Consider the following 13,785-nt stretch of genomic DNA (forward strand, 5'->3'; position numbering starts at 1 on the left):
TTCACCATGTGTCCAGTGATTCTGTGTGTCTTAAGCTCCAGGAAAGGGCTCCCTGGTGATGCATGAGATCTTTTCTTGGGGTCTCCCTGCAGAGTTCACTGGGTTTCCTAAGGCCAATTCACTATTTCGAGAGATGGTGTGAGAAGCATATGGTGTAAATAAAGTGGAATTCTGAGCCAGGGCACAGCCACTTTATACTGGGCCAGAGACACTGGTAGGAATATACTCTGTCAGCTCAGATAGAAACCTCCCTGCAGGGTGGGGGCTGGGCTGTAGGGGGCTCTCAGGACACACCCAGCACAGTCTTCCGCCCCAGAGCAGGTGCACAGGAGGCTGGGGAGGGGTTCCTCTCAGGGCCTGGGTCTTCCTTTAAAAATATCTAAAATAAATATTTCACAAGGACTGTTGATGTTTGTATAAATATCCTATTCAATTGTGAGCATTTATCAAACTGGATGTTGTAATGAGAACCACTTTAATAATGGTGATTTCAAACTCTGCTAGTTATCTTAATAGTAAGCAGCTGGAGGTCAGGAAGAGCTCCTTACTTATAAATAAGTGCAATTTTTGGAGAGACACACTCATTCCCAAAATAACGCATTCACATATTAAGGTCTAGAAATGGTTCACGTTGCCCCTGAGACATTCAAATGTGGGTTCAAATTGAGGTGCTGTCCTGGGGGAGTTGTTCCCCAGTGGGGGAAGCTCTATCAACACAGAGTTCAGGAATGTGTAGGGGATGCATGGCCTCTAACAGGATTACAACTTGAACCCTCAGCTTCTAACAATTGTGTCGTCCGCGTGTCATGGATTTTCTCTTTCTCATACTGGGTCAGGAATTGGTCTATTAAATAGAATCCTTCATGAATATGCAAATAACTGAGGGGAATATAGTATCTCTGTACCCTGAGAGCATCACCCAACTCTGTACCCTGAGAGCATCACCCAACAACCACATCCCTCCTTGGGAGAATCCCCTAGAGCACAGCTCCTCACCATGGACTGGACCTGGAGCATCCTCTTCCTGGTGGCAGCAGCAACAGGTAAGGGGCTCCCCAGTCCCAGGGCTGAGGCAGAAACCAGGCCACTCAAGTGAGACTTTACCCACTCCTGTGTCCACTCCACAGGTACCTACTCCCAGGTGCAGTTGGTGCAGTCTGGTCATGAGGTGAAGCAGCCTGGGGCCTCAGTGAAGGTCTCCTGCAAGGATTCTGGTTACAGTTTCACCACCTATGGTATGAATTGGGTGCAACAGGCCCCTGAACAAGGGGTTGAGTGGATGGGATGGTTCAACACCGACACTGGGAACCCAACATATGCCCAGGGCTTCACAGGACGGTTTGTGTTCTCCACGGACACCTCTGTCAGCACAGCATACCTGCAGATCAGCAGCCTAAAGGCTGAGGACACGGCCATGTATTACTGTGCGAGATACACCATGTGGAAACCCACATCCTGAGAGTGTCAGAAACCCTGATCGGGGAGGCAGCTGTGCTGAGCTGAGGCAGTGATGCAGCAGTTTCCTTAACTTCCATCTTATCTCATTTTGCATCGACATCCACCTTTATATTATCCAAGAATATGGGATAGACAGGTGCTCCTAAGAGATCCTTAACTTGCTCATTTTAATGGGTTTTCCAGAGGACGTGACAAGCCACTTTGTTAGCAAAGCATCCCAAAGCCATGCCCTGCTCCAGACACATGTGATCCCATTTCCTGCTCTTTGCTTAACTGACAAGTTCTCATCAGTGCATCTGGGCTAATTTCACATCGGGTAGAAGAATGAGTTCTAAAGGAAAGCTAATTTTGTAATAGCAATTCCTGCTTAATAACCTTCAGCTTCATTGTTTTTGTGTAATCTATCAACAAATTATGTTAGTTCAAGGTTCTCAGTGGGAGTTTCTAATAAATAGAAGGGATGTATAGAAATTCCCCTAATTAAAACAATTGTGAACACAATCTTGGTATTCAGCTGCGTCTCCACACTTCCTACCATTCACCACAAAGTAATTCTCACTTCTGGAAGCTGGGTCCATTTTCAAATTAGTTTTTTTTTTTCATTTTAATATCTCAAGATTATTATATGTGACTATCTTAGAAGAAATTGAATTTTGGGAACTTGAACTAACCAACTGAAAATAAATTCACAACTAAATAACAAGATGCCAGAATATAATTGGCTCCAGGCTTTGTTAATTCAGCAGTTTATCTACCTAGGCATTATATTTACACATCTTCATGCTACTTTTACAGTCAACTCCCATTATGTAAGAAATGGTCATGCACCATGTCTTACATATGGCAAGATATCTACGATGGATATTCAGAACTACGATAAACATTGGATGCATCCAGGTTTGTCTGAACTCACTGAGATTATTACACTCAGCTGCTGTTTCAATGTATCTGAAGGTGTAAATGACAATTCGAATGACTTGGGTGTGTGGATGGTTTTACATGAGTCTTTAAGGGTAGAACAATATTGACCCTATTCCAAAATCTGTTGATCCATGATCACATTCATCTCCCAGAACAGCTCCTTCAACACATTCCCTACCTGGATGAAGAGGACTCTGGGCTTGGTGAGGGGAGGCCACAGGTAGAGAACCGAGTTCTCAGAGGGCACAGCCAGTATCCTCCTCCCAGGGCGAGCCCGAAAGACTGTGGCCTCCCTCATCCCTTTTCATCTTTCCATACAAAGGCACCACCCACATGCAACTCCTCATTTAAGCGCCCACAGGAAACCACCACACATTTCCTTAAATTCAGCGTTCTGCTTACATGAGAAATGCTTTCTGAGAGTCATAGGCCTCGTGTACAAGAACGTGAAAGGCCTGTGGTTCTTCCTCCCCCTGGTGGCAGCTCCCAGATGTGAGTGTCTCTAGGATGCAGATATGAAGATATGGGAGGCTGCATCTGATCCCAGGGCTCACTGTGGGTCTCTCTGTTCACAGGGGTCCTGTCCCAGGTGCAGCTGCAGGAGTGGGGCCCAGGACTGGTGAAGCCTTCGGAGACCCTGTCCCTCACCTGCGCTGTCTCTGATGACTCCATCAGCAGTGGAAACTGGTGGATCTGAGTCCGCCAGCCCTCAGGGAAGGGGCTGGAATGCATTGGGTACATTTATTACAGTGGGAGCAGCTACTACACCCCGTCCCTCAGGAGTTGAGTCACCGTGTCAGTAGACACGTCCAAGAACCAGTTTTCCCTGAAGCTGAGCTCTGTGACCGCCGCTGACACAGCCGTGTATTACTGTGCGAGAGACACAGTGAGGGGACGTGAGTGTGAGCTCAGACACAAACATCCCTGCAAGGAGGCGGATGGGGCGGGCGCAGGTGCCGCTCAGGACCAGCAGGGGGCGCGCGGGGCCCACAGAGCAGGAGGCCGGGTCAGGAGCAGGTGCAGGGAGGGCGGGGCTTCCTCATCAGCTCAGGGGTCTGCCTCCTCGCCAGCACCTCAGCTGTCCCCAGGGCTGCTCTTTCTTTATTATCTGTGGTTCTGCTTCCTCACGTCCTTCTGGCAGGAAAGAAAGGAGGACGACAGGCCTTGTGCGGTGGCGTATGCCTGTAATCCCCGCACTCTGGGAGGCCGAGGCGGGTGGATCACCTGAGATCCGGAGTTCGAGACCAGCCTGACCAACATGGAGAAACCCCGTCTCTACTAAAAATACAAAATTAGCCAGGCGTGGTGGCGCATGCCTGTAATCCCAGCTACTCCGGAAGCTGAAGCAGAAGAATGGCTTGAACCTGGGGGGCGGAGGTTGCTGGGAGCCGAGATCGCGCCATTGCACTCCAGCCTGGGCAACAAGAGCAAAACTCCGTCTAAAAAAAAAAAAAAAAAAAAAAGGAAGAAGACAAATTTTCCTCTTACAGTCGAAGTATCACCAACACTAGGAACTTTCCTACAAGTTCCTGAATGGCCCATTTTTTCCTTCTTGATTAAAAAAAAGTTCTAATGCTTCTCACCAATTTGTGTCGTCAATTGATTTGTGTCGTTAATTGAATTGTGCCCTCTTAGAAATTCATATGCTGAAATCTTAAATCCAGCGGATCTATATTGGAATTTTAAGTATATAATTAAGGTTAAATGTGGTCATACGTGTGAGACCCTAAAGCAATAGACGTGTTGTCTTTATAAGAAGAGGAAGAGACGCCAGAGACCTCTCACCTTCCACGTGCACGCAGAGAAAAGGCCATGTGGAGACACAGTGGACTAGAAGGTGGCCCTGTGCAAGCCAGGAAGAAGCTGCACCAAGAACCAGCCCTGCCAGCACCGTGATCTTGGACATTCAGACTGCAGAACTGTAAGAAGATCAGTATTTGTTGTTTATGCCACCCACTCCTGTTGTCTTCTTGTGAAGACCCACACAGACTAATACTACATAACTCTGTTAGCTTTGTCTCCTAGAAGGAGAAGCAGCCCCCTGAGTCTGGGCACATCTCTCAGATTTCCATATAAAGTAGGCAAAAATAGTAACTCTCATAAAAAAATGTGTCATGGCCCTGTTGGCCATTGTTTTTCTATTTCTTTTTTTTTTTTTTTTTCTTTGAGACAGTCTCGCTCTGTCACCAGGCTGAAGTGCAGTGGCGCGATCTCGGCTCACTACAACCTCCACCTCCAGGATTCAAGTGATTCTCCTTCTTCAGCCTCCCGAGTACCTGGGACTACAGGCGCCTGCCACCAACCCTGGCTAATTTTTTGTATTTTTAGTAGAGACGGGGTTTCACCATGTTAGCAAGGATGGTCTCGATCTCCTGACCTCGTGATCCTCCCGCCTCACCTCCCAAAGTGCTGGGATTACAGGTGTGAGCCACCACTGGCCATTTTTGGGGAAAGGTCTCTGAAACAAACCCTGGTGTCTATGCCACAAAAGTTGTCTTTTATCTTTTATTTGGACATAACAAATGGACAGTGAGTACCAGCTGGATGGAGACTGACCACTGACCGTCTTCTGCTATCTCCTAAGTATGTCAAAGAAAATCACACAGACATCACTGTTTTTCTTCAACCTCCTCGAATGAACTATAGAAATGATCCCTGAAAGTATAGTCTATTCCTTCAACTTTCTAAATTTGCACTGAATCTCTTCCTAAATGAGGAGCTACATGGGGTCTGAGCTTTATTCCCTTCTTTCCAGTTTTCCCCAAGTACAAAGGGCAGAATAGACTTTCAGTGAAATTTGGCTGACAATGCACCCAACACCACATCACTTTCTAAAACCCATATCCTGCATCCATCCTTCTCTGGACACCTCTCATCGGGCTACCCAGGAATGGCCAGAAGCTGGCATCAGCTTCTGGGCTGAGGCCACAAGTTATATACACATGTGTGTATATAACTGATTTCAGTTACACAGACTCTACTGCAGGACCACACCTGTGTTCTGAGGAGCTCAGGCACCTGCTGATCTCAGTCATTCTCTAACAAATTACACACCTCTTATTAATAAAGGTCCAGATGGCCCCATCAGCTGCACAGCAGTGGAGTAAAGCTCATGGGTAGGTCCGTCAGGCGGAAGTCAGACAATGGGATGGGTAGGCTGGTCACCTCTATTGTCACTGAGGTTCCCAATGGATTTTAACAGAATAAAACAATATTAACAACAAAGGGGCAGAAAGAAAGACTGGATCTTGAAGGTATTTAAGGTCCAGGAATTTTGTTTGGGGGGCTAGAGAAAGACACTTTTAAATGGAAAGCCCTAAAGCACATACAGCAGCTGACAGAGTAGCCACTGTGCACGACGGCTGAGGAGACGGATGGTAGGGTCCGTTCCCCCAAGATGTGCCTGCGTGTGTGATGGTTGGACTCCTCATGCATATGAAAATAAGAGCTGGACTCAGGTAGAAACCAGGGCCATACCCCATAGGAAAGGAAGAAAAAAACAGATGGGCAGCCCTGGAGAGAGCTCATTAGATTAGGTAGGTTTGAGATGAAAATTACTTCCATAGATTTTAATGTTCTAAGCTAAATATGAATCTCTTCAATAAAGTGAGAATTAACAGGAGAATGGAGCTAGGAGTTGAGAGAGGAAACAAATAATGAGAGAGCAGAAAGCAAATCCACAAAAAAACTGTCACATGAGAGAGGCCAGAATGGAGCTGGTGCAGCTACTTCACTATTCTGCAGACCTAGTTGACCATGTGGGGAAGAGGCTTGAACAAATGGGGACGTTCTCCCACCTTCCGAATCAGCCTCCTTCTTATGCTTGAGTAGTAATCATAGTTCTGAGGGTGACCTTCCAAATTTTCCTGTCCGTACCTCTTTCCCCAGGGGTACAGTGTCTTTTCCCAACCACAATGGTTTCTCTCCAGTGTCCTCAGCTTCTCCTCCATTGTACTTACCCTGCAGATTAAGGATTTCTTCTAGATGGAGTTTCCTGGGAATCCTCTGTTTTCTTTTGTTTCTGTTGACTCCACCACACCCCATAGGATGCAGGTTTTATTGGATTTCCCCTGGAGATAGTGGAGGTGAATCCAGGCGTTCAACAGTCCTTGCTGTTCTCTTCCTGTCAGCACCACAGAACAGCAGATAAGGGAGTTGACTGTGAATTTTTCAAATTCCTGGGAAAAGCCTGCAAGGACTAGTAGATTCACACTCTAACACCATTAGCACATGTATCCAAAATAAAAAAAAAAAAAAACCTCACTAAATATTTCCAGGTTAGCCTATTCCTCTCTCAATGCCATCCAGTGGCACCTGCCCTGGGTTCACTAACATGTGGGCCCCAGTCCTCTCTGCAGGCGTCTGTCTCCTCAGATTTCAGTCTTCTTGTTTTCTCTGTGAAACCAACTCACATATGTTACAGGTTTTTCTTCTTCCTTTATTCATAGTTTTTCAGGTTTGTTGTTAATGAGGACAGAATAAGATCATAATTTCCTCATTTTTCACATTCCCAAACTGAGTAGATTTCTATATAAAAGCCAGAAACTAAGAGATCAAATCAAATATCCATATCCATTACAGGTGAATGTTAAACAATTCGACATAAGATTATGAAGTAAAGTACAATGCAGCATTAGAATCAAGGCATCCTCATTCACATAAAATCATGGCTACATTCACAAATAACTGTGCTGAGTGGAAGTAGCTAAAGAATTAAGAGTGCACTTCATAAACTTCTATTTGTATAAACTGTAGAAGGTAAAACTATTCTAAAGTAACAGAGAAGAAAATTTGGTGAGAATTGGACGTTGAAAGTAGTGGGGTGTTGAGATGAAATTACAGAGAAGTGACAGAAAGATTTAGGGGTTAGCTTAATTGTACACAACTTAATTGAAACCCTCATTAAAGGGTTGCACACATACATTAACATTTTCCAAACTGGGCAGTGTATATTTGAATTAATTATTTGTTAATTTTGTTCTTAAAAAAGCAGTAACAAAGAAACAAATGAATGTGTTTGTTGAGGAGGAGCAAAAAATAGATGGCTACTAACACTGACTCTTGAAAGTACACATGCATGAACACTGGTTCTCTCTATATACATTTCAGGTAAACAACAGAATACACTAAAAGAAAACAGAGATATCCTGGCAGGGGTGGAATCCTGCAAACCTCACTAGGCATGTCCCACACTGCCCTGGAGTTGTCTCAGGGGAGCAGTCTCCTCTAGTGGTCAGAGGCACAGGCATGGATAATGGGGCTAATTCTGTCCAGCTGTGTGATCTTGACCATATTGTACAGCCACTCTGTTCTGTGTGTAATTTATATTCCTTAAAATGTAACATTGACACTTGCATTAAATGTCTTCTGCAAATATGTAAAAATGAAATAAGATGATGACTGCTAAATGATTATCAAGGTATGATCACATAATATAAAATGATATTTTCCTGAGTGATAAGATGACTACCATCCCCCAGGGCACTTTATCTGCTCTGGGTCCTGCCCCTCCTCAGGATTCCCATCCCAGAGCTTGCTATACAGTAGGAGACATGCAAATAGGTTTCTCCCTCTGTTGATGAAAACCAGCCCAGTCCTGACCTTGTAGGTTTGGGAGAGAAGCCCCAGCCCTGGGATTCCCAGGGGTTTCCGTTTGGTGATCAGGACTAAGGACAGAGGATTCACCATGGAGTTTGGGCTGAGTTGGGTTTCACAGTTGTTATTTTGAAAGATAGAGAGATAGAGTATGAGTGAATATATTTGAGAGAAACAGTGGATATGTCAGGCAGTTTCTCACCAGGATCTCTACGAGTTTGCAGGTATCCAGTGTGAGGTACAGCTGGTGGTCTGGAGAGGACCCAAGACAACCTAGAGGGTCCCTCAGACTCTCCTGTGCAGCCTCTGGATTAACCTTCAGTAGCTATTGAATGAGCTCGGTTTCCCAGGCTCGAGGGAAGGGGCTGGATTGAGTAGTAGATATATAGTATGATGGAAGTCAAATATGTTATGCACAATCTGTGACGAGCAGATTCACCGTCTCCAAAGAAAGTGCCAAAACTCACTGTATTTGCAGATGAACAGTCTGAGAGCAGAGGGCACGGCCATGTATTACTGTATATGAGGCACCAGGTAAGAAGATATCAGTGTGAACACAGACACAGAATTTCCTGCAATGATAAGGGAGGAGGCCGGGCTAAAGGGAGCTCTCAGAACCCAGAGAAAACAGGGGCAGCTCTAGGGCAGGTGCAGACGGTCGTCATGGGCTACTTTCCTTCAGGATCTGTGGCTTCCTCTGCATCCAACAGTTCCCCTGGGAGCCTCTCGACATTTATGTTTCTGTGCCCATCCCTGAGGTCTCTGGATTAGAAAAGTTTATTTTAAGAAGTGGAAACATTCTCATTTGTCCCAAAGGCAGATGTAAGTAATGGAGGCATAAAAATGCACAGGAAGCCAGGGAGGCTGTAGACACTGCCACCCCAGAATGTCAATCTCACCACTAGTGCTGGAGAAGAGTGGGAGTTTGATGGAGCTTCCCTAACTACTCTGGGTCCAAGCTAAGTCCAGCGAGGCCATTGGTGCCTCCCAGAGCTCAGTTGTTCATCAGGAATCTCCCATGTGTCCCAGCAGCAGCCATGCCTCGGTACCTCCGCTGTACACAGCCATTGTCTGGGAGGAGCTCCCAGGATGGGTGTCTTTGTCACACACCAAGTGATGGGTGTTAGAGTGCAGTTCAGCAGCTGGCTGCCTGGTCTTTTGGGCTCCCTGATGTTGAAGAGATGGGAGGTGCATTCTCAGGGCCAGCACACTGTTCATGAATTTGTATATAAAAACCATGATTTTACTTCATTTTCTCAGATGACGTAGATAATTAAGAACAGAGTCTGGTCCGGACGCGGTGGCTGATGCCTGTAATCCCAGCACTTTGGGAGGCCAAGGTGGGCGGATCACCTGAGGTCAGGAGCTCGAGACCAGCCTGACCACTATGGAGAAATCCATGTCTACTAACAACACAAAATTAGCCAGGCATGGTGGCATATGCCTGTAATCCCAGCTACTGGGGAGGCTGAGGCAGGAGAATTGCTTGAACCTGGGAGGTGAAGGTTGTGGTGAGCCAAGATCACACCATTACACTCCAGCCTGGGCAACAAGAGTGAGACTCCATCAAAAAGAAAAAAAAAAGGAACAGACTTCGCAAAATAATTTTCAACTTTATCCCAAATTCACTGTTTCTTAATTCTGTGCAGCATCCGGACATATTATTGCCTTCCTCATGATGAATTGTTCTATTTAAACTGAGATCAGTTTTTTCTCATATTCTTTGGTTTCTGTCCAAGAACAGAGATCTTGATTACAGTAAGGTTGGTTCTTTCATCATACTAACCCTCACCTCCCCCAGAGAAAGAGCAGACTGTCCTCACTCTGAGTCTGAGGGAGGATCTGTTCCTGTATAACTCAGAGCCTAAAGAGACCCCCAGGTGCAGCTTCAGTGAGTCACACATTTCTCCATGTGGGTGACCTCCACTGCCAGTGATTGCTGCTCAGGTCTAATTGTGGGTTAATAATTAGGACACCCTTCAGGTTGTCACATCCCAATCCTATTCTGAACATCACTGTTATCATAGACAGAGATATTTCAATGCCCATTCTACTGATATAAGCTTCTCTTTATAATTTGGTTCCAACTATGGAGAAAAACGTGACCCTATATTTGTCTGAATCTAACCTCAGAATCTGCTGCATTGCTCTAGGAGATTCACAAATTGAGCACAAGTGAGCTGTTTATTCTCATAAAAATGTATGTATTTGAGAATTTCAATGTATTGCCCAGAACCTGTGCATGCCAACAACCGTGTTTCTCAGCGCACTCTTGGCCTGGTGAAGCCCTCACAGACCCTGTCCCTCACTTGTGCTGTGTCTGTGTTCCCCATGATAATGAGGTCTTCCTGCTGAAGCTGGATCCATCAGCCCCCCTCTGGGAGGGAATGGAGTGGATCGGGTGCATAGGTCGTGAAGGGAGCACACGTTACCACCCGCTCCTCAAGAGTCCAGTCACCATCCCCAGATCCATGTCCAAAAAAACAGTTCTTCCTACAGCTGAGCTGCATGAGCAACAAGCACATAGCCATGTATTTTTAAGCCAAAGACACAGTGAGGGAATCACAGTGTGAGCTCACACCCAAACCTCCCTGTGGGGGTGCATAGGACAGAAGGGGTTGCTCAGGTCCCCAGGGGGCTTTCAGGACACCAGGGGGCACTCAAGACCACTGTAGAAGCACTCAGGTCAGCCGAGGGCTCTCAGGAATCATTGAGGAAAATCAGGACACCAGAGGGTGCTCGGTACAGCAGGGGGCTCAGGACCATTGTGAGGACTCAGAAAGAGCAGGTTCAAGGCTCAGCCTTAGGGCAGGTGAAGCTGGAATGAAAAGGGGCTGGATGAGGGGTTTCGTGTCACCATCATATTTCACCACTAGACACCCTCCACTACATCTGTTCTAACGCATGTGAGTGTTTGTATGATTAGAAAATGATATTTTGGGGCCAGGTGCGGTGACTCATGCCTGTAATCCCAGCACTTTGAGAGGCTGAAGCGGGCAGACCACCTGAGGTCAGGAGTTCAAGACTAGCCTGGCCAACATGGTGAAACTCCGTTTCTACTAAAAATACAAAAATTAGCCAGGCCCAGTGGCACAAGCCTGTAATCCCAGATACTCGGGAGGCTGAGGCAGGAGAATCGCTTGAACCTGGGAGGCAGAGGTTGCGTTGAGCCAAGATCGCACCACTGCACTCCAGCCTGGGCGACAGAGCGAGACTTCATTTAAAAAGAAGAGAGAAAAAAAGAAAATGATATTTATATCAATACATAACCATAGCTAGGTGTGTCAAGTTGTCCTCTCCATCTATGTCAGCCTTGTCCATAAGGACTAATTCCCTGTAATTTCTTGAGGACCTCATAAATTGTGGTAAATTATGTAACATTCCTCTTTTCTCTGCCTTCCTTCCTCCCTTCTCTCTCTCATACAGAAACTGACATACACCCACCCCACAACACACATAAATCTATACTTTTTATTACCTGATGTATTTAATAAACTTGATTAATGTGCAGCTTTTCAAGCTTAGTTGCTTATGTTGTTGTAAGAATAAGAACCATGTGTTTCCCAGCTGTGTACCTCTCTAAGCTGAGTAGCATCAGCTTATAATACCCAGAATGAAAAACAACTCAAATGTCAATCATCAGCTTAATTGGTAAAGACATTGTGGAAAAGTCATCCATTGGCATATTACCCACTACTACAATCAATTAATGTTGGATACTGTCAACAGCATGGCAAAATTCACGAGTACTTCTCATAAGTAAAATGAGCCAAACAAATAAAAGTACTTACATAAGATACAACTTTTATAAATTTTATAAAATGAAAAGTAATCTAAACTTACATAAAAATTGGTAGTTCACTGTGAATACTGTAGGAAAAGGGAAGGTCTAGGAAGGAGAAATTACAGAACAAGAGAAAATTTTAAGGAAATTGACTTGTTATCTACGTTCATAATGTTTATGTTTGGGACAATATTAGTAAAATTGAACACTTAATAAAGATTTTTTTTAAGTTAACCTAATTAAAGATAGCACTAATTATAACATGTATAATTTGGTAGAAAAGGAGTTAGACAGAAACAAATAAAATACATGAAATGTCACAGACACCTGAAATACACAGTAATGAGCCCTAAGCATCTCTGTATTTTTAGAGAAACATTAGAATACAGCAAAATAATGGACTAATTCTATGACATTAAGAAAGTCTATCAAACCCACCAGTCATGTTGTATTAGTTCATTTTCACACTCCTATAAAGAACTACATGAGACTGGGTAGTTTACAAAAAATGAGGTTTAGTTGACTCACAGTTCTGCACAGCTGGGGAAGCCACAGGAAACTTACAATCATGGTGGAAGGTGAAGGGGAAGCAAGGCACTTCTCACATGGCAGCAGGTGAGAGAGAGAGAGAGAGAGAAATGACATACACTTTTAAACCCTCAGGTCTTGTGAGAACTCACTATCATGAGAACGGCATGGGGAAACTGCCCCCATGATCCAATCACCTCTCACTTGGTCCCTCCCTTGACATGAGATTACAATTTGAGATGATATTTAGGTGGGGACACAAAGCCAATGCATATCATATATCCAGCTCAGTCCTGGAGTTGTTTCAGGGATCCAGTGTGTCCTGTTGATAGAAACCGTGACACCGAGCTCACACCATCAGTAGTATTTGACACCATGCAAAGTCAAGAGATCTCAACCGAGATTTAGTGTGGATGTTATGTCTGATGAAGTCGTACACTCAGAACAAGTGAATATGGAAAGGTTTATTATCTGCACTGTAGAGGTGTCTGCTGAGAGCAGGGCAGTTCTCTCAGGAATGTCTAAAATGGCTTGGTAGAGGAGGAATGGAGACTGACTCAGGATTTTTATAATGGTTTGGTGGTGGAGGCAGAGTGAGGCTTCCCACTCACAGAAAGGGGTTTATAGGGTTTGAAACTCCCACTGGCATCACATGAAGAAGCTCCTGTGATTGCAAACTAGATTCACCTTGTTTGACAAAAGAGGAGGTGATAGATGAGTGAGCCTTAAGTCCTCAGCAGTCATGCATCAAAAAATAGTGTGACAACTTATTCTATGTAGCAAGAATAAAAATAATGAATAAGCAAAAAGATAAGGGTTCAATACGGGTGGACAACATGGAGGTCTACAGGAATGCAATGACTTTATAAATATAAGCAAAGAATATTGAGAAAAAGGAGGAGGGGTTGGGGAATTAGACAGGGGTCCTGGTCTAATGTCTTGGGTAGAAGCTCTTCACAACAAAGGACTATCAGCTTATTCTACAGGTCTTAGGCCAGCTACCTGCTTAAAAACATCCAAAACGCCAGAGAATCTATACGGATGCTCAGTTTAATATCTCCTATTTGAGTAGCTTTACAGTTGTGTGGAATTCTTTATTGATTCTTTTTTATTTGTTTTTAGAGACAGGCTCTCACCCTGTTACACAGTTTAAAGAACAGTTGTATGATCAAAGCTCACTGTAATTTTGAACCCCTGACTCACATAATCTTCCCATCTTAGCTTCCTGAGTATCTAGAAGTAGAGGAGAACGCCACCCTTCACCTGCTTATTCTTTAAAATATTTTTTCAGAGAAATAGCGTCTGTTTATGTTTCTCAGGTTGGCTTCCATTGCCTGGTCTCACGGGATTTCCCTCATTTTTTTTTTTTTTTTTTTGCTTCTGAAAGTGGTGTGATTATAGCGATGATCCACTGCATCTGGCCTGAATTTATTCTTTAGTTGTAAAACGTGAACCCAATAATTAACTGCCTGAATATTTTCTGCAGCGAGTTAGTTAAA

General features: G+C 44.6%; 1 pseudogene and 1 gene segment (V, D, J or C); both read left to right on the top strand.

Moving 5' to 3' along the window:
- The first annotated feature begins 956 nt into the window (after positions 1-956).
- Positions 957-1,459, top strand: LOC129015775 (probable non-functional immunoglobulin heavy variable 7-81). The segment is given in 2 exon segments: positions 957-1,043; positions 1,128-1,459. Coding segments are annotated over 2 exon segments (378 nt in total).
- An 856-nt stretch (positions 1,460-2,315) lies between these two features.
- On the top strand, positions 2,316-5,184 carry LOC134738596 (immunoglobulin heavy variable 4-28-like; annotated as a pseudogene).
- The last annotated feature ends 8,601 nt before the right edge of the window (positions 5,185-13,785 follow it).

The sequence above is a fragment of the Pongo pygmaeus genome, chromosome 18, assembly GCF_028885625.2.
Source record: "Pongo pygmaeus isolate AG05252 chromosome 18, NHGRI_mPonPyg2-v2.0_pri, whole genome shotgun sequence".
In the NCBI taxonomy this organism is placed as follows: Eukaryota; Metazoa; Chordata; class Mammalia; order Primates; family Hominidae; genus Pongo; species Pongo pygmaeus.